The 27,802-nt window shown below is 43.8% G+C and overlaps 1 protein-coding gene across 4 annotated transcripts in view; it reads left to right on the forward strand.

Moving 5' to 3' along the window:
- Positions 1–1,315: 1,315 nt before the first annotated feature.
- Positions 1,316–27,802, forward strand: part of SECISBP2 (SECIS binding protein 2) — a 112,804-nt gene continuing 86,317 nt past the window's right edge. Inside the window, exons 1-2 of one of the 4 annotated variants that reach the window (XM_033928797.1) lie at positions 1,316–1,456; positions 22,830–23,067. In XM_033928797.1, the coding sequence (XP_033784688.1) occupies positions 22,866–23,067 (202 nt within the window). In that variant the 5' untranslated portion in view covers positions 1,316–1,456; positions 22,830–22,865. Of the gene's footprint in view, positions 1,457–1,856; positions 1,968–22,829; positions 23,068–27,802 lie in introns of those variants that run through there. The other 3 variants (XM_033928790.1, XM_033928774.1, XM_033928782.1) reach the window with 3 other exon arrangements.

Genomic DNA, 27,802 nt, shown 5'->3' on the forward strand with positions numbered 1-27,802 from the left:
ATAGCTGGATGTCCTTGACTAGAATACAGTTCTGGTACATACCCAGAATGCATCAGGCATAAACAGCAAAGATGTTTTCTTCTTTCTCTTTCATTCATGGTTCATGCTGGAAAGATTTCTTGTAGACAATGGTTCAGGCTTTATGGCGTCAGGGAGGCCTAACCTTCAGGTGTGAATAAGGAAACACCCCTACACGGGCTAGAAAGATATTGCACAAGGGGATGGGTGAGAGGGGAGGAAAGATGCTGCACAAGTGGGGGAGAGAAAGGAAATAGGAAGAATTGGGGTAGAGGAGAGGAAGGGAGAGAGAATCATTGTACATTAAAAGAAATAAGACCTAGTGCCTTTTTGGGGCCCAAAATGAATATGGCTGTCTTATTTTCAGGGAAACACGGTAAATAAATGGCAGGCTCTATTTGTGATTTATAAACCAGTTGTACTGAATATTGTTCCTTTTTATATTTTAATAAAAGAGTTAAATATAAAATCATAAGTATTCAAGGCTTTGGAAAATGAGAACAGAGCTGATGGAGCTAACAGGGATGGGGAAAGAGCCCGGGACGGAAGGGGGGGGGGGGGGACGACGATAGACAAACTTTATCCCCGTGTCATTCTGTAATGGTATCCTGCTTTCAATTCCTGCTGCTGAAGTCTTCATAAAAACTACTGCCACTGGGAAATTCCCCGCATCTTTGTCTTAATTTTTCTAAGTAACTTTATATTGTCACATTGTCTATAGAAAATTAATAATTCAACACTGCCAGCTAGAGGCTGATGTGAAAATTTTAAGGGGAGATTTATGCACCTGAATACAGATTAATGACCTTATGTTATAATTGTGGAAACTGTTTGTTTGCAGGGAGTCTCTCCTTACCTCCTTGTTTTCTGTGTTTAGTACTGTTCAATTGTTTTGGTAGTAAGTGCAAGGGCTCTACAGCACTGGACAAGGAGGTGGAGCTGAAGTGTGTAAATTTCATCCTGCAATCAACTTGTAAGTATGGGATGTTCACCTGTTGTCAGGACTCATATGCTGTGGTAACAGAAAGAAAGAATGAACCCACTCTTTTTTTTCTGGTAAATATTGAAGAAGACACTCTATGTTAAAAGGACAGCATGTTTTCAGAAGACATGCAATGGGTCCAATAACTGGTTTGTACAGATTGGAAACTCTATAGCAGATGTCGACTACTGCCAGAAGCAACAACTCACACAAGGGAACCTTTGCTTGACCATTCTGTTCTGCAAATTAGAAAAAAAAAAAGAAACTCAAAAGATATTAAAATAAAACTGCTTGCTTCGTCCCTCTGCACTTCCTTCCCTCTTCCGCGTCCCGCCCCCGGAAATAGGAAGTACGTCAGAGAGAACGAGACACCGGAAAAGGAACTCTCCGGAGCTGGTGGTAGGCAAGCTGTGTGAACTGGTAGAGATGCTGGTGAGCTAAAAGACAAGTTTGAAGGTAGGAAGAGGTGGGATGCCAGGTCCGGGGTGACACGGGGAAGAGAGAGAGAGAGACGACGGACGGAGAGGCATACTGGATTGAGGAGAATAGAAAAGACAGATGTCGCATCTCGGTGGCGAAGAGTCCTGGAAACTTAAATGTGTTTAACTTTTTAATCTCTGTTATTTAGCGACAAATCTAGTATTTTTCTCGTATTTCCAAAATCCGTGTCAGGTTTAGTACTGACTGCACTACTGGAAGCAGTAAAGTGTGTTTGGGATTCTGGGGAGTCTGTAGTGCAAATGGGAAAACACTGGTGGAGTGTTGAGGGAGGGAGAGAAGAGGCATTCCAGAGTTATGGGACGGGAAGAATTGAGGCGTGCAGAATGCCTGGTAAAGGGCTATAGGAAAGCAGGTGTGCCGAGGGATAGGGCTGATTCAGGCTGGAAAAGGGCTTGGAACAAGCCAAGAACTTTACATCATGCTGCTGTGTGGCTGTGTAAGCAGAGAGCTGGCGGACAATCGCCCAGTAAGTTGCCGCAAGAGAACATTAATGCGTATCTGAGAAGGGTCCAAACGTCTTTTTTATGTGCTTACAAATAAGTTGCCCTAGATGTGTTGGTGTGTACCAGGCTTACTAACTGTAGAAGATTAGCTGAGTGGTTACAGCAGCAGCATGAGAATCAGGGAAGAAGCTAGGGTTCAAATTCTGCTTCTCCCTCCGATTCCTCTTGTGACTTTAAAGCAGGGGTCTCAGAGTCCCTCCTTGAGGGCCGCAATCCAGTCGGGTTTTCAGGATTTCCTCAATGAATATGCATGAGATCTATGTGCATGCACTGCTTTCAATGCATATTCATTGGTGCAAATCTTGAAAACCTGACTGGATTGCGGCCCTCAAGGAGGGACTTTGAGATCCCTCGCTTTAAAGTGAATCACTGCCTCAGGTATAACTTAGGAGGAGGTGCTGAAGTTCTCAGCCCAACCAAGGAGAGAATGACATGGATATGGTTCAATCAAATGATCTGAAACAACATTAAAAACCATAGAATTTTGTTTCTGCACATTGGCATTTAATGAGATGATAGCGCTCTTTTCAGCTATAGTAACAAAATTTAGGAATTTGGTTGGTTGTGCTGAGAACGTTCTGTACATTGTTTTTCTGCCTGAATGGACTTGTGAGCTATCTACATGATTAATAAATCACAAAAACACTATAAACTTAATCTCCTTTTTCTGGTGAGAGGGAAGCAAAATTGCTGCCAATCAATGTAAAGGAGAAAAAGACCTCAATTCCATCAAGGCACTCATCATAACAGAGCAACGCTGTAAAAAGAGTGAGCCCTCAAATCATCATTAGTCATAAAAAGAACTTCAAAAACATCAGCAATATCCCTTCCCAATCCACAGCAGGAACATGCAAGAAGGGAAGAACAGGTTAAAAAGGAAAAAATGTCTGCTTTTATGAGAAGTGTTAGTGTAACAAAGTCAGTGTGAAGTAGACAGTCTGTATCCAGCAAGAAAACAGAGCACAAAATCCATGCCACATTAAATAGCAAACTTCTTACAAAATTGAAGCATAAAGAGCATATCAAAGATAAGTACTTATCTGGACAAGCTAGAACAGAGAAACTTTTGTAATCACAGTCCATTCCTTCAAACAAACACTGGAAGCACCCCAATGGGAGACCCCGTTTCGCATCTGTGTCATCAAGGGGTTGGGTTTTAAAATAGCACTTAGCAGCAGCACATCTCAGCAAATGGCTTTAAAAAAGTGCTAGTATATATAGGAGTAAATTCTATAACAAAGCACCAGTGTTTAAGCATTATATTTCTGTGGGTAGTGAGCCATTTCTATAAGAGCACCAACATAAATCTGCATCAGCATGCAAACATTTAGGCATTATTTCCCCTGTGTTTCTGATATCTCACTGTGTCTCTCCCTGTCTCTGCTGTGTTCAGTATTTCATTCCCTCTTCCTTCATCCGCTTAGTATGGCAACTCTTTTTTCCTTCTCTTCCCTTCTACCCCTCCCCTCAACAGGTCCAGCACCTCTCTACCTTCCCTCCAGCAGCCCCCTTCCATAGATGCTGCACCTCTTCCCCTTCCACAGGTGCTGTACTTCTCCCCCCTTCCTTCCAGTTCACCCTTCTGCAGGTCCTGTAGCTCTCTGCCTTCCCTTCAGTTCCAGCCCCCTCCATAGGTCAAACACCTCTCTCCCTTACCTTCAGCCCCAGCCCCCTCCTGTGCCCTTATTTCCTGCCCATCTGCTTTGCCTTGCATTCCCTCTCTCTCTTCCTTGGGCTGACGGCTCCAGCTACCCTGCCCGCCCCCCACCCACCCTTGTTTGCGAGTCCAGTAGGTCTGGCCCCCTCTCCCTCGTGGGTCCGGCGGGTCCAGCCTGCCTCCCTCCCTCTCTCCTGCTGGCACACACTTTGAAGAACGAGCTGATCTCTGCACACATGCCTACTTGACGGTACTTCCCTCTGCCAGGCTCCTCCTTATGATGCAACTTCCTCTCTTTGTGACCCGTGCCGAACCTGTGAGGGGGGAGGGATACCTGGAGCCATGAATATGCATAATACAAAACACAGTGGTACAATGTGAGACCAAAAGGGACATCCTAGTGCAACCAATAAACAGTGTTCTCCCCATAAATTTTTTCCAGCTGGGTGACATGAAAAAATAGCCGGATGGGATGGGGAAATTTGGTGGTGGGGAAAATTAAAACGTGCACTATTTTTATTAATTAATTATTATTCATTATTTTCCAGTGCTCAATATGACTTCCTTTTTTAAGGTTTGACAATTAGGCAGTGTTCCAGTAGCATTTATTCGTAAGTCACCCTTGAAAAAAAGTAATGCAGATTCTCTTATTCCGAATAACTACTTATTCCGAATAACTACTCTTATTCCAAATAACTTATTCCGAATAACCTTCCATTTCTTTCAAAACTACCGTACTTGACAGAGTGGTAATCAACCAACTTCAAACTCATGTTGAATCAGTTAATGCTTTGCATCCCCGGCAATCTGGTTTTTGTTTAAGAGATAGCACAGAGACAGTAGTTATTGCCTTAGGGCTCCTTATACAAAGCTGCGATAGCAATTCTGTCACAGCAAATGCACTGAAGCTCATAAGAAATGAATGGACTTTAGTGCATTTGCCATGGGAGAATTGCTACTGTGACATTGTAAAAGGGGCCCTTACTGAGTGAACTCCATAGTCACCTAGATCAGTGTTTCTCAACTTCAAGCCAAATACCCCCTAAGTCTAACAAATACCAACCGAGTACCCCAGCCCAAGCTCTGCCCCTGACCCCCATCCCCATTATAATTGTAATGCAATTTCTTCCGTTCATTTTTCATGTACACACAATATAATCTTATCAATTCATAATGGTAACCACAAAATTAAAAAAAAACACAAAGCACACTGTATGCAGAGAAACTGTTAATTTATCATTTATATTTGTTTTATTTTTCAAAGAGGTCAAGGCAGTTGACTTTAAAATATACAATGTCACCTCAGTAACAACTATAGAAAAATAGACAAATATAGTGCAAAATATAGACAGAAGATTATAAATTCTCAAAACTGACACATTTCGATTATGAAATTGAAAATAAAATCATTTTTCCTACCTTTGTTGTCTGTTGATTTAATTAGTTTCTGGTTGGACTTCCTTCTGACTGTACATAAACATTTTTTTTCTTTCTGCCTCCTGCATGCTTCCTCTCGTCCGGACCTCATTCCCTTCCCCATCCAACATCTCTCTCTGTCCCTCCATGAGTCCAACTTTTCTTCCTCTCTCCTCCACCCCTATTGGCAACATGTCTCCCTCTCTCTCCCTCCTCTGTTATGTTCTTGCATCTCTCTATTCTTCCTCAGGGTCTCTCCCCATCTGTCTGTTCTGTATACACCTCCCATAGTCCAGTATCTGCCGCCTGTCTTTCCCCTTTGGCCCAGGCCTTTCTCTCTCTCTCTTCTGCTTACAATCTCCCCCCCCATCCCATATGTCCAGCGTTTGTTCTCCTCTCTTTCTCTCCTTCCTCCCTCCCTGGTCCAGAATTTGTCTACCTCTCTGCAGTCTCTTTCTCTTCCCTCTATACACTCCCAAGTCCAACATCTGCCTTTGTTTCAGGTTTCTCCCTCTCTACATTTTCTGCTAACATTTCGAGTCCTTCCATCTTTGTTCCAGGACTTTGTCTCTCTCACTCTCTTTATTTTCCCCCTCCCCAGGGCCTCGTATATCTCTCTCCTCGGTTCAAGGTGTTTCCCCTCTCTACCCACTCTAGTCCAGCATCTGCCCTCTCTTCCCCCTCCCTTTTGGTTCAAGTCTGCTTTCCTGCCCTTCCTCAAGGTCCTTTTCTGTCTCTTTGCCCCCCCCCCCAGATCCAGCATCTCTATGGCAACCCCCATCCCGCCGGGGCCCTCACGATGGAAACAGCTTTACCCCAACAGGCGGGGCCTTACCTCCACTGTTTCCGCACCCAGCGAGAGAGCCGCTTGTTGAAGACCAACATTTAAAGCTAATTATGGCAGCCTGCAGAGGATCGCCGGTGCTATAGTGAACTTAGCAGGCTGTCGTCGACCTCCCCAGCACGTTCCCTCTGCCACAGTCCCGCCCCTCCTCTGACGTCAGGGGCGGGACCGCGGCAGAGATAATGTGCTGTGGAAGCCGACGGCAGCCTGATAGATTTGCTAGTATCCTAACATAGCTCTGGTGATCCTCTGGCAGGCTGCCGTTAATTAGCTTTAAAGATGAGACCAGGGGGAAACATGCAGGCTATTGGCAAATTGGGCAGCGCTGTACCGCGTAGGCAAGTCAGCCGTACAGACCCCGAAGCAGGGCCCTTGGATGTGTTTCAAAGGGAGCGTGGGAGAGGCGCCTTGAGGGAAGGGGATGTAGAAATGCCGGCATGGAACTTTTTTTTCAAAATGTTACTTAATCCTGAGGGGGAAGTGTGTCATTGGAGGAAGACAGCCGGGCGCTCACCTAAATTAGTTGGGCAGAGCGCCTGGCTAAAAGATGCTAGGAAGAACACTGCAATAAACTTAATGGACTGTCTGTAAGAACATGCAATAAAATGCTAGGAGACAAATAGTCACAGCAACACAGATGCCCACCATGCATATCCTAACATAGTATCCTAATTGTAAATACAGCTGAACAATTTTAGCCACTAGATTAACCATAATTTGCTACAAAAGAAAAATATGAGATAAAATAAAGCAACAAGAGAAAAGCAGAAAAATACCCCACACACAGTAAACCCTTTACATTAAGAGCTAGATACCCCTCTGCCCCTTCCCCTCAACCCCCCCCCCCCCAACCTCCCAACCAGAATCCTTAAGCTCTAGATCAGGGGTGTCCAACCTGCGGCCCTGTGAAGTATTTTGTCCGGCCCTGGTCAAGGGTGATGCAGTGTTTTCCTCTGCTGCCCCCAGGTGTTTACCATCTTGCCAGTTCCCTCCTCTGTCTTGCTGCAGCGTTTATGCAGCCCTAGAAACATTTTTTTCGGCCAGTGCGGCCCAGGGAAGCCAAAAGGTTAGACACCCCTGCTCTAGATGTCAATGACACATATTTCTTCCACAGTAAATAGTAGGCTTTATGAGAGTCCCTTCTGTGCTGAAATCTAGCCTGTTCCCACTGAGCCATCGGCAGCATTAACTGCCATTGTCTAAAAGGAGGCGGGTTTTCCCCCAACCAATGCAACAAGATGGTTTTCTTAACTAGGACAAGGGCCAGATGGATAAAATATTTTTGATAATCCCCCACCCCTTGGCTTGCCAGGTCCCTATCTAAATCTAAACTCATTAATAACACCTTGTAAGACCAAGTGAAATCCAACACTCTTTCCAAATCAGATAAGACTTCCAGCCAGAAAGCATAGAGCAGGCCCCTGTAAAGTATTTTGTGTGGCCCCGGTCGAGGGTGATGCAGTGTTTTCCTCTGCTGCCCCTGGGTTTTTACTGTCTTGCCGGCTCCCTCCTCTGTCTTGTTGCAGCATTTGTGCGGCCCCAGAAACATTTTTTTCAGCCAATGCAGCCCAGGGAAGCTAAAAGGTTGGACACCCCTGGCATAGAGGGTACTACACTTCACAAAGTGATGTGTTAGAGTGCCAGCAGTAAGCTGACACTTGATACGAGTATCAATCTCCCAAGGACTCATCTGTTTCCCCCTGATTTTAGTGATGTAAACTTTATGGAGTACATTATCTTGAACTGAATCTCTAGTAAGCCCACGCTGGGAGTGATGATAAAAGCATTAACAAAACCTGCTGATAATTCCTCCCTAGTATCCTCTTCCCCAAGTAATGTAGTTTAGGAAGAAGCCAGCTGATCCAGAAACGGATCCTGTCAGTGTTTCCTACCCAAGGCATAACAATGTGCCAACTTATTATGTTGAGTGGGTTATGACATCCAGAGCTGCCTCTGAGGGAGGCATAATAGTGTCTGAGCTGCAGATACTGAAAGAAATAGTGGTGGGGAAAGCGTCCACTGCTGCTAGGCCTGCGGAAAGGAAATACTAATACCATTCGCAGCATTATAGAGTTGCCCAATATATCTGCAGCCCCTCTCCACCCAACCAGAGAAAGCTGTGTCACCCTGGTCCACTGGGAAATTGGAACTGGCTTGAACTTCCAAAAACAGGGCTGGGCCCACCGCTCTCTCCACTTTAGATTGCCACCAATCCCAGTCCAATTTCAAGAGCTGCAGCAAAAAAGGGAGACCGGTGGGCATGATCAGACCAAAAATGATCCGGGACATATGTAAATACTCATGAATCCACTGCAAAATCGCTGCTACATTGTATAAAGGTAGGTCAGGCAGATAGACGTCTAATTTATGATGCTAAAGGCTCCAATGAGAGCATGAACAGCATAGTGGGCAGGGCAGCCCTGACGAGTTTCCCTCAAGCTGAAATACCAGGGTGAGAACACCATTAATAAGAATTTAAGCAGTAGGGCCACTATAGAACGTTTTCACCCCCTTCAAAATCTCCCCCATAATACCGAACTGCAGGAGGACCCAGAAAAGGTATTCCCAGAGTATTTTATCGAACACTTTTTCAGCATCCAGGCTCGCTATAATAGCATCCCCTGCTGATTTCCATGAGTTAACAGGACAGCGAACATCCGGAGAATATTAGTAGATGCACACCTTCCAGGAACGAAACTGGTTTGATCAGTATGAATGAGAGAAGGCAATACTCGTCCCAAATGCTTGGCCGTTATAGATGCAAATATTTTAATGTTTATTTAAGATTTGATATATTGCTCCCGCATTTTACTGACCTAAGCAGTTTACGAAGTATCAAACTAAAATGAAATTAGGTACATGAGAAAATCACCCTATCTGTCCCGAAGGCTCACAATCTAGCTAAAGTACCCAATAAACTAAAAATATGTAATAACAACATATAATACATTTCCAAGATCAAAATTCAAAGAAATAGAAATAATGAAAGAAGATTAAAAAAATAAAATAAAACAAATTTAAGAGATAGAAAAGTCTCTGAAGCGGCCTGATAGCAAACAGTCACATTTTAGTGCAAGTTTTAATACAACTCCCGGCACAGCACACGTCACAGATCTGCCACTGGCAGAGTTTGAGAGCATCAAATAAATTAACATTTCTAAAACATATCCACTAATGTCCTGATTGAGCAAGGAGATGGGCCTATAAGATCCCAAGAGTTCCTTATCTCTCCCCAGTTTGAGCAGCACTACGATATGCGCATGCATCATCTTCTCCCAACTCACAAAAATCCCAACATACAGCTTGCAATGGCTGAATTACTCAGGCACCCAAAATTTTATAAAATTCAGAACCCAATTCATCTGGACTAGGGGCTTTGGCAAGTTTCAGATGTCAGATCGCATGCATTATTTCCTCATCTGAAACTGGGGTGTTTAGGAGTTCCCTCTGTTCATGAGCAAGGCAAGGGAGCTGAAGATCCTGAAAAAAGGCATTTCTTTGCTCCATATCGGAATGACTTTTATCGTAAAGAGACCTATAGAAGCTCACAAAGTCAGCCTGGATATCCTTCTTATTTGTAAGTTTTTGGCCAGCCGGGATCTTAAATGTGTGTTATGACTTGTTTTGCTTCCCTTTGTCTCACCAAATTTGCTAGCAGCTTTCCCACCTTGTTCCCCTACCTGTGAAGGTTATACTTGTATAGAGAATGCACTAGGAAAAATTTGTCCCTGCCCCATCCTCATCAGTTCAGTCCCCGCCCCATCCCTGCAAACTGTCTGATCCCATCTGCACAAGTCTTGACTAGTTATGATTTTATATTGAACTTATTAAAGTATAAAAAGAAACAATATTCTGTTCAATTGTCATTTTATAAATACAAATAGTACAGAGTAAGGTCTCCTTTCCCCTTCACAAATATCCCCTCTACTATCGAGAAAACTCAATAAGCCAAATTACTACAGAATGCTACACAGAAAAATAATGCTAACCGAATACCTCAGCATAGTCCATCAATAAAATCAATCTTAAATATAAACATCATGTTGCAATAACTCTTTAAAGTAAAATATGTCTTCTTTGAAAAGTGCTTAGTGTCCATATCTCCTTCAACAGAGCTGCTTAGGATAGGCATAGGATTCAAGAAAACTTGATTTACTCCCTGATAAGTTTAACAGAATACTTCAGTCACACTTAAGAATAGCCTTACTGGGTCAGACCAACGGTCCATCAAGCCCAGTAGCCTATTCTCATGGTAGCCAATCTAGGTCACTAGTACCTGGCCAAAACTCAGAGTAGCAACATTCCATGCTACTGATCCAGGGTAAGCAGTGGCTTGCCCCATGTCTGTCTCAATAACAGACTAAGGACTTTTTCTCCAGAGCTTAGCTATTCTCGGAGTGAAAAAATATTTCCTCCTATTGGTTTTAAAAAGTGTTTCCCTGTAACTTCATCAAGTATCCCCTAGACAAGAATAGTGTTAGGAGAGTACAACTAGGGCAACTGCCCCCTAGTCAGAGAGAGCCCTAATATTACAAAATAATGCCCTATTATTTATTTTATTTTGATATTTCTTAAATGGTTCAAATTTCTAAAATGTTATTAAATATTCAAATGTGATGTGATGTGCTCAGTACACCTTTGTCACGGCCATGTCCGAAGATAATGGAGCAACGATAATGAAGGGAACCATCACGGCACACACATGTTCCTTAAAGAACCAACCTTCCTTCTTAGTTAATTGTTATTGAAGAGTTTTGAAGATACTAAAAGGGATTAAACAAGTGTAGCTATTTAAATGCCTATACTTACCTTAATCAGTCATAGTCATTTGATCTTACAATTTTTGGAGCTTTTCAGTTTTTAGAATTTCAGCTAAAGGATCTTGTACCTGTACTTTACATTAGCATTTTAGGTCAATAGGTCAACAGATTGTACCTTCTTATCTCTCAGTTCTTAAAAGAATATTTTCTTTTATTTTGAGTAGGTTGGATTGTAATGCTGGACCTCTAATTTGTGAACCATTTCACTGGATATTTTTTTAAAATGGTATATCAAATACCATAAATAAATAAATGATGTTGGAGAGGCTAAGCAATATGTAGGTTTTCATCGCTAAGTTTGCAAAGTATAGTCCCAATCTCATGGAATCAAATCAGTATGTTTTGTGATGTACTGGGCTATCTTTACATTTCTGTATTTATAGATGCATTAACTTTGTAAGACAATATTGCTTCCTTAGCATCAGCCCCATTGTTCTGCACAAGTCTGTGTTATCCCCTCCTACCCTATAATAACACTGTAAAGTACCTGTATAATCATCTTTAAAACCCTATATAATATGACCCCCGCATTTTTATTTAAGTTACTAATTCCATATTCTGCAAGGAGAATTTTAAGATCCAACGAACAAAACTTACTGTCTATTCCCTCACTGAAAATTATTAACACGAGACAACAATTTATTTTTTCATGTACAGCACCACAGACTTGGAATGCCCTCCCTATTTATTTAAGGGAGGAGAAGGAATTTGGGAAATTTAAAAGTAACTTAAAAACTTTCCTTTTTAAAGATGCCTTTGCAACCTAATTTTATTATCTTATTACTCCACTTTACTTTATTATACCTTTTTTATTTATTACCCTCTTGTATTTTCCCTTAATGTTTCTTCTTTACTTTATGAATTGTATTTCATCCCTCCTTACCCAATGTTTAGAATATGTTAAACTGAGTGCAACTTAGTCTTATTCAAGTATTTGTATGTATTGTATTGTCCCCTAACAAATGTAAATTTTAATGTGTACATCGCTTAGAAGTTTGATTAAGCGATTAATCAAGTCACCTAATAAACTTGAAACTTGAAACCTACTGTTAAGAGCAGAGTGTAACCATGTTCATGATTAATTTGACTTATCTTTAATCACCAATTGAAATGACTCAACTCAAAAAAACTAACAAAATAAATTAGCCTAAAAATATGGGTATATCATAGTGCATCTGTTACTCAGATCATAGGATCTCTTATAACACACTGTTATTCCAGATTCCCATCCTGGGATCACAGCTCTAATCATATATATCCCACCTTCTATCTTTAATCTCCAAAAATCTAAACTACTATAAATTAATAAATACATTTTGTGTCTCGTAATCTTCAAAAAACCCACAAATATGTCTACAAATGGCAGAACTTCAAAAACTCCCAACTCTCACAATCATTTAAGCCAGGGGTGTCCAATGTCGGTCCTCGAGGGCCGCAGTCCAGTCGGGTTTTCAGGATTTCCCCAATGAATATGCATTGAAAGCAGTGCATGCAAATAGATCTCATGCATATTCATTGGGGAAATCCTGAAACCCCGACTGGACTGCGGCCCTCGAGGACCGACATTGGACACCCCTGATTTAAGCATTTCAATCCAAATGATCTTCTTTAAAGGGAACATCTGTCATCGTTGCCACACTACAAAATATAGAAATTATTATGAAACCAGCAGATGGAGATAGAAAAAAACCTGAGTTTATCAGTAACCACCATTATTAGCTGGTAGTGCACCCTGGAGAGACCCAGTGTTTTCTCTATCTCAATGAATGGTAGGTCATGCTATCTAATGTTCCTGTCCATGGCTTAGCTGTACAGCTTGGTTACACTTAAGGGCCACGCCCTGATTATTCAGTCCCTGTACCAAATCTGGTCGAGCATGAATCTTGGCTCCACTATGTGTCTATTAGGTGAGTGTTATGCTCAGTCCTACTGGTATTCAGTCTCCTCATTCCTCTTTGTCCACCCATCCTGTTTGGGTGTCTTTCTCCTGGGCTTTCCTGCAGCTACCAGGCTATAAATAAATAAAAAATAAAAACCTAATTGAGTTGCCTGTGTGTGAGTCTCCTCGGCTGGGCCATGTGGCTCAGGGAACTTGGAAACAGGAGCAGCTTGGAAACATCAATCATTTGGAGACCCTGGTGATTCATCTGGCCCTATTGGAATTCTTGCCGTTCTTTTGAGGGAAGGTGCTCAGGGTGATGCAAGCCACTGTAGTGGCATTGTCTGACATTAACAAATAGGGAGGTACCAAGAGTCTGGTGGAGGCCTTGTGAGGTATTCCTCTGTTGGTGGGTATAGAGACACCTGCACACTTACAGCAGTCCATATTGTGGGCAAGGACAATCTGCAAGCTGACTTTCTCACTTGATCTGGGGGAGTAGATGCTGGGGAACTCATCCTGGCCCTTTGAGGACCCTGTGGTTCAATCTGATGTCTTCTGCAGCCAATGCAGAAACAATGTTTCTTCAGTTGGATAGAGCCAGCATCTCAAGGATAGAGGGTCTAATTCAACTGTGGCTGATGGAGGAACCTCTCCAGTGCCTTCCTTTGCCTCTGATAGGTCATCTGTTGCACAGGATTACGTGTCATCCTCATCCAGTCTTGCTGGTGACTCTGGATTGGCTTCACCAGCTGTGGTGCACAAAGCTTGTGCACCTTTTGAAGGTGACTCTCTCCCATTGCCCAGAGGTCAGGGTCTTCTCAGGCAAGGGCTGGTTGAAATGGAAGATCAAGATCTCTTATGGCTTATAGTCTAGCCATTGTGAGGAGGTGATTTGAAATGCATGGTTTTTCTCCCACAATAGTTTCTATGCTTCTCTACTCTTGGAAATCCTCCACATCTCTGTCTCCTTGGAGGGCTCATGTCCTTGATTATTCTAGGATTCTTACAGCGGGGACTGGACCAGGATCTGGCATTGAGCTTCCCAAAATTCCAGGTGGCTGCTGTGCCCAGCTTTTGGGGTAAGGTGAAAGGTACCGCCTTGGCTTTGCATGGGAAGATGTCCTGTTTCCTAAGAGGTGTGACACATTTGTGCTACCCAATGTGTGCTACCCTTTTCTTTGTGGGACCTCAGTCTAGTTCTCTTGAGTGCTGGCCGAAATTCTGTTTGAGCCTCTGTTCTTGGCCTCCATTAAAGATCTTGCTCTCAAGATGGTCTTCTGGTCACCATCACCTCAGCTCGAAGTTTCCGAGCTGCAGATTCTATCTTTTCAGACCCTATAATCTCCATTGTGGAGGATTCAGTTTCTCTTTGCATGGTCCCTTCCTTTCTCCCTAAGGTGCTCACTCTTTTCCATGTGACTCAGCAAGTTTGTTTGCCCTGCTTTTATGGAAGAGGGCTCTGCTGGAGACTCCACAGGCTGGACATCCAGAGGATGTTGTTATGTTACCTAGAGGAGATAATGGTTTTTGCCTCTCAGATCACCTCTTTATTCTTTTCCATGGCCCAAAGGAGGGCCAGGCAGTTTCCAAGGCTTCCCTAGTAATGTGGATCAAGGCAGCTATTGAGACAGCCTACATATGCAAGAATTGTCTGGTGCCTGGAGGCCTGGTTGCAACATGGTCATCGCTGGTTGCATGGCCATTGTCTGGTGCCTGAAGGCCTGGTTGCAACATGGTCATCGCTGGTTGCATGGCCATTGTCTGGGTGCCTGAAGGCCTGGTTATGACATGGTCATGGTTATTGTGATATGCGAATTTGTAGGGTGGCGACATGGTTCAAGTTCAAGTTTATTATTTGATGAATCGCCTATATAACATTCTAAGCGATTAACAAATTTAAAAACAGCTTATGAGGTAACAGACAATATTAGAACAGTTTTAAAACAACAATTTTAGACAACGGATGTTATTAAAACACAAATAAAAAGTCAAATTACTTATAAATTTTCTTAGGGCATGTGGTTTAGTGACAGACATAATTTAAAGGGGAAGAGGGAAAAAGTTACAATTTTATCAATCAGCAAAACACATCGCTCCATTCATTTGTCAAACACTACAGATTGGATAAGGCAGTCAGGACCTGTTTGGACTTTGGCAGGGCTGTCCTTCATGTTTATGTTTATTATGCACTTGATACCCCGCTGATTGTCGAAAGTCACAGCAACTTACAAAACAAATAAATCATATTAAAAGAAAAAGAATGCCAGATTAAGAAAGTAAAGTAAAACAATCACACTAGACATCCATTCAAAACTATATTAAAATAAACTTTATATCTAAAATTTATGTTATTACAGTTCTCCAGCTAATGCCTCAAACTGAGCCATGTGAGTCTTCAGTCTTTAAAAACATTGAAGGGTTTTTGGAAGTAGAATGCTTTTAAAAGTGATTTAAATCTTGGAAATGAAAGTTCTGTATGCATGTTTTCATGTATGTATGCTAGCCATGTGTTCAGGCAGCTCAACTGAACACATGGCTAGCAAAACCAATACTTGAAGCCACATCATACGTGGACTTCAGAAAATCTCTGAAGACCCGCCTCTTCAACACCACCTAAACCCTCCCCCTACCAATTATAAACCACATCGAAAGTCCTTTCCCCCAACGTCTTATGCTTTACCTCTCTTACGCTTATCATATATATCTAGCTGTAAACAGCACTGATCCTTAGTAACTGTTCATATTGTATCATCCTATAACTTAGTATAACATCCTGTATCTGATTGTAAACATCCTATAACTGTTCTCTTGTCAATATCTTGAACCTTACTGTAATCACCCCAGCACCCGCTCACCTTATACTTTCCTGTATCTTATTGTAAACATCCTGTAACCGGTCTCTTGTTAATATCTTGTACCTTTCTGTAAACACCCCAGTACCTCATTGTAAACACACTGTAACTGTTTTTCGTGTTAACCTTTCTGTAAACACCCCAGTACCCTGTACCTCATTGTAAACATACTGTAACTGTTTTTTCGTGTTAATATTTCGTACCTTATTGTAACCACCCAGTACCTGCCCACTTTGTAATATCCTGTATCCTTCTGTTAACCCTGTACTCCCTCTAGACACGATTTCACTGTAAACCGCTTCGAACTTAAGGTATAGCGGTATATAAGAAATAAATTATTATTATTATTATTATTATGTGTGATAGAAGATTGTTCCAGAGAAGCAGGGAGATAAAAAAAAAAAAATAGCAGCATGGGTGGATTCATAATGTGCTAATCTGGGTGGTAGAAGAACTAATCTGTTAGAATCTAGGGAGCACGGTGTTTGTGATGGTGTGTAAGGAATAGTAATTGAAGCTAGATATGATTGCCTGTTTGTAAAGCTTTAAAGGTGAGATGGTATTTTTTTCTTTTTTTGAAACAGCACCTGTACTGTACTGGAAGCCAGTGTAGATGAATCAACAATGGCTAAATGTGGTCATAAAGAGTTTAGCCTTGCAGAGAAATCTAGCCACAGAGTTCTGCAATGTTTGAAGACAGCATTAACTAACAGAAGAAATACCACAACAAACTGAGTTATATTAGTCCATCCTAAAAAGGACAGATGTGTGTAGAAGAGTTTGTAAAGGTTGAGAGTCTAAACAAGAACTAATAGATCAAATCCGTCTCAACCAATAGAATCCCTTTTTAAACACTTGTGGGACCTCTTTATCTACTTTGGTAGGTCCCACTTGTGCAGAACAATGGAGCTGATAGTAAGGAAAGAGAATTTATTTTACCTGATAATTTTCTTTCCTTTACTTAGCCATGCTGTTCTGCAGCCTGCCCTCAGAAGACTTGGGCTTGGGACTTCAGGTGTTTTGTAGAATTTCCCTTTCAGGAAGAGTTAAATCTTAAGTGTTACAATTTTAAGCTATTTGAGTCTTCTGTGATAGTGCTATATCTTGGAGTATGCAGGGTAGCAAGTGTCACTATGTGATATTCATTTATTTATATAACACTTATATCCTAAGTGGTTTACATTCAGTAACTTTATCATAGGGAAGTGACTTGCCCAGGGTCACAAGGAACAGTGAGGGATTTGAACCCACAGCCTCAAGGTTGTGAGGCTGTAGCTCTAACCCTTGTGTCACACAGTGCCTCTCTCAATGTTATGCTTATCCCAGGACAAGCAGGCAGCATATTCTTGACTGATGGGTGACGACACCGACGGAGCCCCGGTACGGACAATTTTAGAGTGATTGCACTCTAAGAACTTTAGAAAGTTCTAGCTTGGCCGCACCGTGCGTGCGCGAGTGCCTTCCCGCCCGACAGAGGCGCGCGGTCCCCAGTTTTCTTAATTCCGCGGAGCTAAGAAGACGCGTGTTTCCAACGGCTGTTGGAAGTTTTTTCTCTTTTCACTTGCCTTCCCGCTCGCGCGTATTTTTCTCTTCATAATTTCTTTCTTTCTTTTTTATTTACCGTTTGTGTAAAAAAAAAAAAAAAAAATCGTTTTATTTTTCATTTTTTATCGATCTGCCCCGGCGGGGCCTGTTGGCACCATCGAAGCCTCGGGCTTCGATTTTGCTACAGCAGTTTTTCCCTTCATGCCCCCGTCACCGGGTTTCAAAAAGTGTCAGCGGTGTGCGCGCCCTATCTCCCTCTCCGACCCGCACAAGTGGTGCCCCCAGTGTCTGGGTCCGGACCATAGGGCTGAAACCTGCACCCGCTGTAGTTCTTTACAAAAAAGAACTTTAAAAAATCATCAAATTCAGCAGCGGATCCTTTTCGGTACCGCTATGGAAGTTGCACCGGTATCGACGTCGACGACTTCCTCCAAATCGACTCCGACTGCCTCGGCACCACAAGATACATCGCCGGTGTCGACTCCTGTAGGTAAGCCGGCTAAGAAGCCTTCCCCTACTGTTCTAAGCCCGCCAGTCGAGCATGCAGTGAGCCAAGTCCTGCAGACTGAGCGCCGGCCCCGTAAGCGCTCCGCTCCCATTGAAGTCACTGCCTTGTCATCGGCATCGACTTCACCCGAGCATCGAGCGGCACCGAAGGTACTGAGCAAGAAAAAACCGGTACCGGTGCCATCGGGACCAACGTTGGATGAGCGCATTGCCTCTATCCTCCAGGTCCAGCTTAAGGAGCAACTCCAACACTTGCTCCCGGCTCTGTTGACTCCGAACCTTCCAGTATCGGTACCGACTGAGCCTTCGGTGCCGTCTGTCGATCAGCCTCTTTTATTAACATCGACTGTTTCGGCACCGCACAAATCTTTATCCATGCCTGTTCTGTCAGCGGAACCGAAGCGGCGTACTACTCCTATGGTTTCTGACCCGGTACCGTTCTCTGAACCCCGTACCGTACTACATTCCCCAGGTACCGTCTCCACCCGTTCAGGTAAATCGGTACGCAAGACTAAGCATACTGAAACATCTCCACTTTCCCAGGGCCGTTTCCAATCGGTACGGGACCCTGACTTGTGGGACGACTCAGATGATCCCCTCGGTACCGAGGAAGATTACACATCTGATGAGGATGAACCATCAGTGCAGGATCCTGCTGCTAAGCCAGAGCACTCCTTCACCAAATTTTTAAAGGAGATGTCAGACACCCTTTCTATTCCATTGGAGTCTGACTCTAAAAAATCCAAGGCATTTCTGGATGCTTTGGATTTTGACCAACCTCCTAAAGAGTTTTTAAAGTTGCCCCTCCATGACATCTTGAGGGAAACTTTTTATAAGAATCTGGAAACTCCTTTGACGATTCCAGGAGCCCCAAGAAAACTGGAATCTCTGTATATAGTGATTCCAATTCCAGGATTTGACAAGCACCAACTTCCCCATGAATCTCTGTTGGTAGAGTCAACCCTAAAAAAATCTGCAGGAGCCAGTGTATATGCCTCTGTCCCTCCTGGCAGAGAAGGAAAGGCCATGGATAAATTTGGGAAACGCCTTTACCAAAATGCGATGCTGGCCAACCGTTCAGGTAATTACGCATTCCACTTCTCTTTTTACCTGAAGCATCTCATTCAACAGGTGACCTCTTTTCAAAAGTATATTCCGGACCGTAAACTTCCTGCTTTTCAGCAATGTACCTCTAGTCTTTTGCAACTCAGGAAGTTTATGGTCCGTTCAATTTATGATACTTTTGAACTGACATCACGGGCTACTGCTATGTCTGTGGCAATGAGAAGGTTGGCATGGCTACGGGTCTCAGACCTGGATGTAAACCACCAGGACCGGCTTGCCAATGCGCCTTGCCTAGGGGATGAGCTGTTTGGGGAGTCCATGGATACCACCACGCAAAAGCTCTCGCCCATGAAACTAGGTGGGACACCTTGTTGAAAAACAAGAAGAAACCTCCTCCTCCTCGTCCATTCAGGCAACAATCTTCATATCAAAGGAGGTTTTCTGCTCGACCGGCTCAGCCTCATCCCCCTCAACCTCGCAGACAGCGTCAACAGCAGCAACAGGCCCGTCAGCAACAACAGCTTACTGTAAAGCCTGCTCCTCAACCTAAGCCGACACAGCCCTTTTGACTCTCTTCTCCAGGGCATTGCCAGTCTTCCTCCCTCATGTCCTCTACCTCAGCCCATAGGAGGTCGACTACAGGTTTTTCTTTCTCGCTGGGAAGCAATCACCTCCGACCAGTGGGTACTTGCTATCATCGGCCACGGCTACTCCCTAAACTTTCAGACTCCTCCACCATTAAGTCTGCCAAAAGAGTCTGCTTCCAACAAGGCTCAGTCCCTCCTCCTTGCTCAGGAGGTTCAATCCCTCCTTCTTCTCAATGCAATCGAACCAGTTCCTCTAGACCAGCAAGGCCTGGGATTTTATTCCCGGTACTTTCTCGTACCCAAAAAGACCGGAGATCTCAGACCAATATTAGATCTCAGGGATCTCAACAAATGTCTGGTCAAGGAGAAGTTCAAGATGTTATCTCTTGCCACCCTATACCCTCTTCTTTCTCAGGAAGACTGGCTATGTTCCCTTGATCTCAAGGAGGCGTATACTCACATTCCAATTCATATGATGTCCAGACAATATCTTCGCTTCCTTGTCAACCAACATCATTACCAATACAAGGTGTTACCCTTCGGCCTAGCCTCCTCTCCCAGGGTATTCACCAAATGTCTGATTGTGGTCGCAGCTTATCTCCGCTCCCACAACTTTCAAGTCTTCCCTTATCTGGACGACTGGCTCATCAAGGCTCCTTCTCCTCAGGCCGTTCACATAGCCACCAATCAGACCATTCACTTCCTTCGACTGTTGGGGTTCGAAATCAATCTACCCAAGTCGCACCTCATTCCAACTCAGCGACTTCAATTCATTGGAGCCATTCTGGATACTATTCGGATGAGGGCGTTTCTTCCTCCAAACCGCCTTCACACCATCCTTCATCTCTGTCAGCAGGTGTTCCAGCAAACTTCCATCTCTGCAAATCACATGATGGTGCTCTTGGGACACATGGCCTCCACAGTACATGTCACACCCTTCGCACGTCTCCACCTGCGTACTCCTCAATGGACCTTAGCGACCCAGTGGTCCCAAGCGACGGATCCTTTTTCACAACTCATATCTGTGACCTCGTCTCTTCGACAGTCGCTTCTTTGGCGGTTGACATCCTCAAATCTATCCAGAGGTCTGCTGTTCCATCTACCTCCTCATCAACTGGTCATCACCACGGATTCCTCCCCCTATGCATGGGGAGCTCACTTGAACGAGTTCCAAACTCAGGGGTTTTGGACCACCCAGGAAAAGAAACACCACATCAATTTCCTGGAACTCAGAGCGATGTTTTATGCCCTCAAAGCTTTTCAACATCTTCTTTTTCCTCAGGTACTTCTCATTTGCACAGACAACCAAGTTGCAATGTACTACATCAACAAACAGGGAGGGACGGGATCCCGTCTCTTGTGTCAGGAAGCTCAAAGGATTTGGACCTAGGCGACTGCTCGTCACCTATTCCTGAAGGCAGTCTACATCCAAGGGGAACAGAATTGCTTAGCAGACAATCTCAGCAGAATTCTTCAACCTCACGAATGGACTCTCGACCCTTCGACTCTCCAGTCCATTTTCTCTCAATGGGGCACACCTCAAGTGGATCTTTTTGCAGCTCCCCACAACCATCAACTGCCCCTGTTTTGCTCCAGACTTTACTCTCCTCACCGTCTGGAACCCGATGCATTTCTCCTGGATTGGACCAATCTCTTCCTTTATGCATTCCCTCCTCTTCCGCTCATGCTGCGCACACTATTCAAGCTCAAGAGGGAACAAGCCACCATGATTCTCATCGCTCCACGGTGGCCCAGACAGCATTGGTTCCCCCTTCTGCTTCAACTCAGTTCCAGGGAACCCATACCTCTTCCACTGTTTCCTTCACTACTTACACAGCATCAGCAAACGCTACTTCATCCCAGCTTACAGTCTCTGCACCTGACAGCTTGGTATCTCTCGGGCTGACTTCGGCTCACGCTCTCCTTTCTCAGCCTGTCCGTTCTATTATTGATGCCTCCAGGAAACCGTCTACTCTTCAATGTTACCAACAAAAGTGGTCTCGGTTTTCTTCCTGGTGCCTCTTACATCACCTTAATCCCATGTCTACAGCAGTGGGACTAGTGTTAGACTATCTTTTGTCCTTGTCTGACTCTGGTCTTAAATCCTCTTCGATAAGAGTTCACCTTAGTGCCATTGCAGCTTTTCATGAGCCGATTCATGGAAAACCCCTCTCAGCTCATCCCTTAGTTTCAAGGTTCATGAAGGGCCTTTTCAATGTGAAGCCACCTCTTAAGGCCCCTCCTGTTGTATGGGATCTTAATGTGGTTCTTTCTGCGTTAATGAAGCCTCCTTTCGAGCCCTTGGCCACAACGCATTTTAAATTTCTAACTTGGAAAGTGGTTTTTCTGATAGCTCTCACTTCTGCCAGGAGGGTCAGTGAGCTCCATGCACTGGTGGCGGATCCACCTTTCACTGTTTTTCACCATGATAAGGTCGTCCTCCGTACACATCCAAAGTTCCTTCCTAAGGTTGTGTCTGAATTTCATCTTAACCAATCCATCATTCTACCTGTTTTTTTCCCAAAGCCTCATTCTAATCCAGGTGAACAGGTTTTGCATACCTTGGATTGTAAACGTACTCTGGCTTACTATCTTGATCGCACCAAACCTCACAGATCATCTCCTCAACTGTTTTTGTCCTTTGATCCTAACAAGTTGGGTCATCCTGTATCTAAACGCACTCTGTCCAATTGGCTTGCTGCTTGCGTTTCTTTCTGTTATGCTCAGTCGGGCCTGACACTGGAAGGTTCTGTCACGGGCCACAAGATTAGAGCTATGGCAGCGTCTGTAGCTTTCCTCCGTTCCACTCCTATTGAGGAAATCTGCAAGGCTGCTACTTGGTCCTCAGTTCATACTTTTACATCTCACTATTGTCTGGATGCATTCTCCAGACGGGATGGACACTTCGGCCAATCTGTTTTACAAAATTTGTTTTCCTAATGGCCAACCTTCCCTCCATCCCTTTTTTTGTTAGCTTGGAGGTCACCCATCAGTCAAGAATATGCTGCCTGCTTGTCCTGGGATAAAGCACAGTTACTTACCGTAACAGGTATTATCCAGGGACAGCAGGCAGATATTCTTGCGTCCCTCCCACCTCCCCGGGTTGGCTTCTTAGCTGGCTTATCCTAACTGGGGACCGCGCGCCTCTGTCGGGCGGGAAGGCACTCGCGCACGCGTGGTGCGGCCTAGCTAGAACTTTCTAAAGTTCTTAGAGTGCAATCACTCTAAAATTGTCCGTACCGGGGCTCCGTCGGTGCCGTCACCCATCAGTCAAGAATATCTGCCTGCTGTCCCTGGATAACACCTGTTACGGTAAGTAACTGTGCTTTACTTGCAGTTCATTACAGCTGCAGTGGTTGATGGGGCATGGGTGCATTACAAAAAGGGACCTTCTACTACTTTGGCAGATTTATACTGGATCTTTCCAGGAGCACCACTAGCTAATACTGGTGAGGTCACTAGTAAAACTCAGTGTTTTCTGTACCTCTAACTGCTGGTAGGAGAGGATAACACCCACTTGTTATGTAATGTAATATAATTTATTTCTTATATACTTGTGCAGAACAGTGAAGCTGACTAAAGGAAAAAAGAATTATCAGGTAAGACAATTTTTTCTTCCTGTATTAGCATCACATTGTTTTAATTTCTAGCCTAGCTCCCTAAGGAGATGTTCAGCAGTGAGCTCCATGGAGTCACGTCACATGGAAAAGGTTCTGCTTCCTTTAAAAGCCCAGCCATGCAAATCAAGATATGAAAAGCACATTCCTTTTTCCCCTTCCCATACTGAGGATCTAGAGCATGAGCAGGCAACTCTGAAGGTTACTAGACGAGGGGGACCTGAAGTAAGGAACAGAAACAACAGAAGAAAGCAGGATGGTCAGTGGCCAGGTATGTTCTGTTATTTGTTCAGCAGTTTTATAAAGAGTAAAATGAGATCCATCAACAAATACAGTGGTACTTCGGTTTACGAGTGCACCGGTTTGCGAGTGTTTTGCAAGACGAGCAAAACATTCGCAAACTTGGTGCCTCGTAAACCGAGCTTGCTTCGCTATACGAGCACCTCCCCCCCGCGATCCGGCACCCCCCCTGCCGCCATCGGGCACCCCCGCCCCCATCGAGCACCTCCCCGCCATAACCTGAGATCCCCCAACCCACCCGAACCCTCTTCTTACTTCCAGTGTAGCCTCCGCATCGGCACCAGCATGTCCTGTGCCCAAAAATCTGCTTCCTGTGCCGGGCCTTGAGATTTTTGGGCACAGGACATGCTGGTGCCGATGCCGTTGCAGAGGCTACACTGGAAGTAAGAAGAGGGTTCGGGTGGGTTGGGGGATCTCAGGTCGCGGCGGGGGGGTGCCCGATGGCGGCGGAGGGGATGTACGATGGCGGCGGGGGGGGAGGGTGCCGGTTCGCGAGGGGGGCCTTCGGGGGGAGCAATGCCGGTTCTCATGGGGGGGGGGGAACAGCGCTGCTGGCCTCGGGGGGATGGGGTGGGGGATGGGAACATATCAAAGCAAGTTTCCCTTACTTCCTATGGGGAAACTTGCTTTGATATACGAGCATTTTGGATTATGAGCATGCTCCTGGAACGGATTATGCTCGTAATCCAAGGTACCACTGTAATAGCTAAGAGTGTGATATGGAACAGAACACTACTTTTAATATAATGCTAATAGTAATCTGTTTTCCATAGCCCCCCCTCCCTCCCCAGCTATAGAAATATAACATGCAATGTGGATAAGCATAGTCAGACTTTTTAAAGTAGCTGAATGTTCTGAATCTAGAATTTGTTTCAGCAGTGATCATATCTTTAATCATTTCATATTTTATGTATGAGCTAGTGTTTCATCAGAACTGTACATGAAGTAAATGTACTGTTATCCACGTTTTTAGAAAGGTTTGAATGGCAATGACAGTAAGTACTTTTACTAGATGGAGTTTATCCTCTCCCAAGACTTTCTCATAGCAGACTCGGTTAAATAATAACACCAAAATTCATGTTCCTCCTCGTATATCCATATCTTCTTCCAAGAATCATTCACCAATGGTAATTCAAACAGCATATGCTCCTAGGTTACCTAATCCAAAGCACAAGCCTAACAAAGATTGGAGTTACTTGAATGGATTGCAGTTTTAACCCGAGTCCAGAGCGCATGGTGACTTAGGAAAAAGAGTGACTGAGTCAAAGAAGTTAATCTGGTATACTGTATCCTATGTTACCACCAATGTTACCATTCTTCTGAACATATTTCTGAAACGTACTCGACCATATTTGACAAAATTCTTCCAGTTTAGTAGAAGTTCTAGTTTCCTTAAACACTTTATAACATTGAAACTCTTTATGGCCCACCTCTTGAATTTGTTGGTTGTTGAATATTCATCTGGCCATTTTGGAGTAAGATCTGTAATACATTTCTCTCTTGAAGCCATTTATAATAAGCTGAGAAGGTACATAGAAACTGACAAGGGGACAAATGTGGCCCTCGTCCTGCAAACCGTCTGATCCCATCTTCACAAGCCTCAAATAGTTATTATTTTATATTGAACTTATTTTATTTAATATAAAAAAGAAACAATATTCTGTACAATTGTCATTTTATAAACACAAATAATACAAAGCAAGGATCAACAAAACCCCTATCCTCTCCACTATTGAGTAATCTGAATAAATTAAATGATTACAGCTAAATGACTACAGAAAAATAATGCTAACAAAATACCACAGTCGCACATGACAGGGATAGTGTTAGGGGAGTGCTACTAGGGTAACTGCTGCCTGGTCAGAGAACGAACATAAGAATTGCAGCTGCTGAGTCAGACCAGTGGTCCATCGTGCCCAGCAGACCGCTCACGCGGTGGCCCCCAGGTCAAAGACCAGTGCTCTAAAATGAGTCCAGCCTCACCTCTGTACGTCACAGTTTAGCAGGATCTTGTCCAGCTTAGTCTTGAAACCCTGGAGGGTGTTTTCCCATACATCAGACTCTCGAAGAGTGTTCCAGCTCTCCACCACTCTCTGGGTGAAGAAGAACTTCCTTATGTTTGTACAGAATCTATCCCCTTTCAACTTTAGAGAGTACCCTCTCGTTCTCCCTACCTTGGAGAGTGTGAACAGTCTGTCTTTATCTACTAAGTCTATTCCCTTCAGTATTTTGAATGTTTCGATCATGTCCCTTCTCTGTCTCCTCTTTTCAAGGGAGAAGAGGCCCAGCTTCTCTAATCTCTCACTGTACGGCAACTCCTCCAGCCCCTTAACCATTTTAGTCGCTCTTCTCTGGACCCTTTCGAGTAGTACCATGTGTTTCTTCATGTATGGCGACCAGTGCTGGATGCAGTACTCCAGATGAGGACGCACAATGGCCCGGTACAACAGCATGATAACTTTCTCCGATCTGTTCGTGGTCCCCTTCTTTATCATTCCTAGCATTCTGTTTGCCCTTTTTGCTGCCGCAGCGCATTGTGCAGACGGCTTCAACGACTTGTCAATCAGAACTCCTAAGTCTCTTTCCTGGGAGGTCTTTCCAAGTACCGGCCTGGACATCCTGTATTCGTGCATGAGATTTTTGTTACCGACATGTATCACTTTGCACTTATCCACGTTGAACCTCATTTGCCATGTCGCTGCCCATTTCTCGAGCTTGATTATGTCACTTTGTAGATCTTCGCAATCCCCCTGTGTCTTACTATACTGAATAACTTTGTATCGTCCGCAAACTTAATCACCTCACTCGTCGTATCAATGCCAGATCGTTTATAAAGAAATTGAAGAGCACGGGTCTAAGCACCCTGCGGCACCCTGCTTGTGACACTCTTCCAGTCCGAGTATTTTCCATTTATCCCCACTCTCTGTTTCCTATGCTCCAGCCAGTTTTTAATCCATGTGAGTATTTCACCCTCGATTCCATGGTTTGCAATTTTCTGAAGTAGTCATTCATGCGGAACCTTGTCGAACACCTTCTGAAAATCTAGATATACGATGTTGACTGGGTCACTCATGTCTATCTGCCTATTTACTTCCTCAAAGAAATGCAGCAAGTTCGTCAGGCAAGATCTGCCTTTGCTGACACCGTGCTAGCTGGTCCCCCATCAGACCGTGTCCGTCTAGGTGATCAATGATGCGGTCCTTTATCAGCACCTCTACCATATTTCCCGGTACCGAGGTCAGACTCACCAGTCTGTAATTTCCCGGATCTCCCCTCAAACCTTTTTTGAAGATTGGCGTAACATTTGCCACCTTCCAGTCTTCCGGAATCTTTCCCGATTTGATCGACAGATTGGCTATTAGTTGAAGCAGTTTAGCTATAGTCCCTTTCAGTTCCTTGATGACCCTCGAATGGATGCCATCCGGTCCCGGGGATTTATCACTCTTAAGCCTATCAATCTGCCTGCATACTTCTTCTAGACTGACCATCAACCCTGTCAGTTTCCCGTCTTCGTTTCCTCCATATAGCCTGATGGGTTTCGGTATGCTGTGTAGATCCTCTTTGGTAAATATAGACACAAAAAATGTGTTCAGTTTATCTGCAATTTCTTTGTCCTCCTTTAGCACTCCCTTTATGCCATGGTCATTGCAAGTCGTTTCCCCTTAATATATCGAAAGAACGGCTTGAAGTTTTTCGCCTCTTTTAGCCCCTTTTACCACCTTATGGCACCTGCGTTGATGCTGTTTGTGCTTATTCCAGTTTTCGTTTTTTACTTTTTCCATTCCTTAAATGAAGTTTTCTTGTCTCTGATCGTTTCCTTCACCTCTAGAGTGAGCCACGCCGGTTCTTTGTTCTTTTTCCCTTTGTTGATATGCAGTATATATAGATTTTGCACCTTGGTGACTGTGTCCTTAAAAAGGGACCAAGCTTGCTCTAGCGTTTTTACAGTGCTTATCCTCTTCTCAATCTTCTTCCCTACCATGAGTCTCATCCCTTTGTAATTCCCTTTTCGGAAGTTCAGCGCCGTCAGTGTTCTCCCCAGAAATTTTTTTCAGCCGGGTGGCATGAAAAAGTTGCCGGGCGGGACGGGGAAATTTGGTGGTTAGAATAGGGTCATTAAATCCAGTGGCGTACCTAGTATATATGACAGCCAGTGTTAATCATTTTTAACAACCCTCTCCTCTATATAAAAAAGTTATTGTTTAGTAATAATCCATGAGTCACACAACAAGGGTACACCTAGGACAAAGCAGCATCTTAAACACTGCAGTGAGCACTAGAACACCAACACACACACTGTAAAACTAAACAAACCAGATCCTGCACAATCAATTGATCCTGTACAGTCGATGCTAACAGAAAACCATGTCCTTTTCATACACACAGAACACAGATACACCCTTGCCCAATATGGAATAATCACAAACTAAAAATAAAAATATGTAGACAAAAATTAAACTTAACCACCAAGAAACCAGAATCTGCCACCACAGAAACAGTGACACTTGTCCCCTAATACTGTGCAAAATATAAAGACAGTAAATGTAAATTTGAAAAAACTGATACATAACAATCACCACTTTACAAATTAACAAATAAAAATAAAACATAAATTGAAGATAAGAATATACCATTTTATTAGGCTAATCAATTTTTCAATTAACTTTCAGAGGCCACAGCCTCCTTCTTCAGGTCAATATAGTATA

The sequence above is a fragment of the Geotrypetes seraphini genome, chromosome 1, assembly GCF_902459505.1.
Source record: "Geotrypetes seraphini chromosome 1, aGeoSer1.1, whole genome shotgun sequence".
Classification (NCBI taxonomy): Eukaryota; Metazoa; Chordata; class Amphibia; order Gymnophiona; family Dermophiidae; genus Geotrypetes; species Geotrypetes seraphini.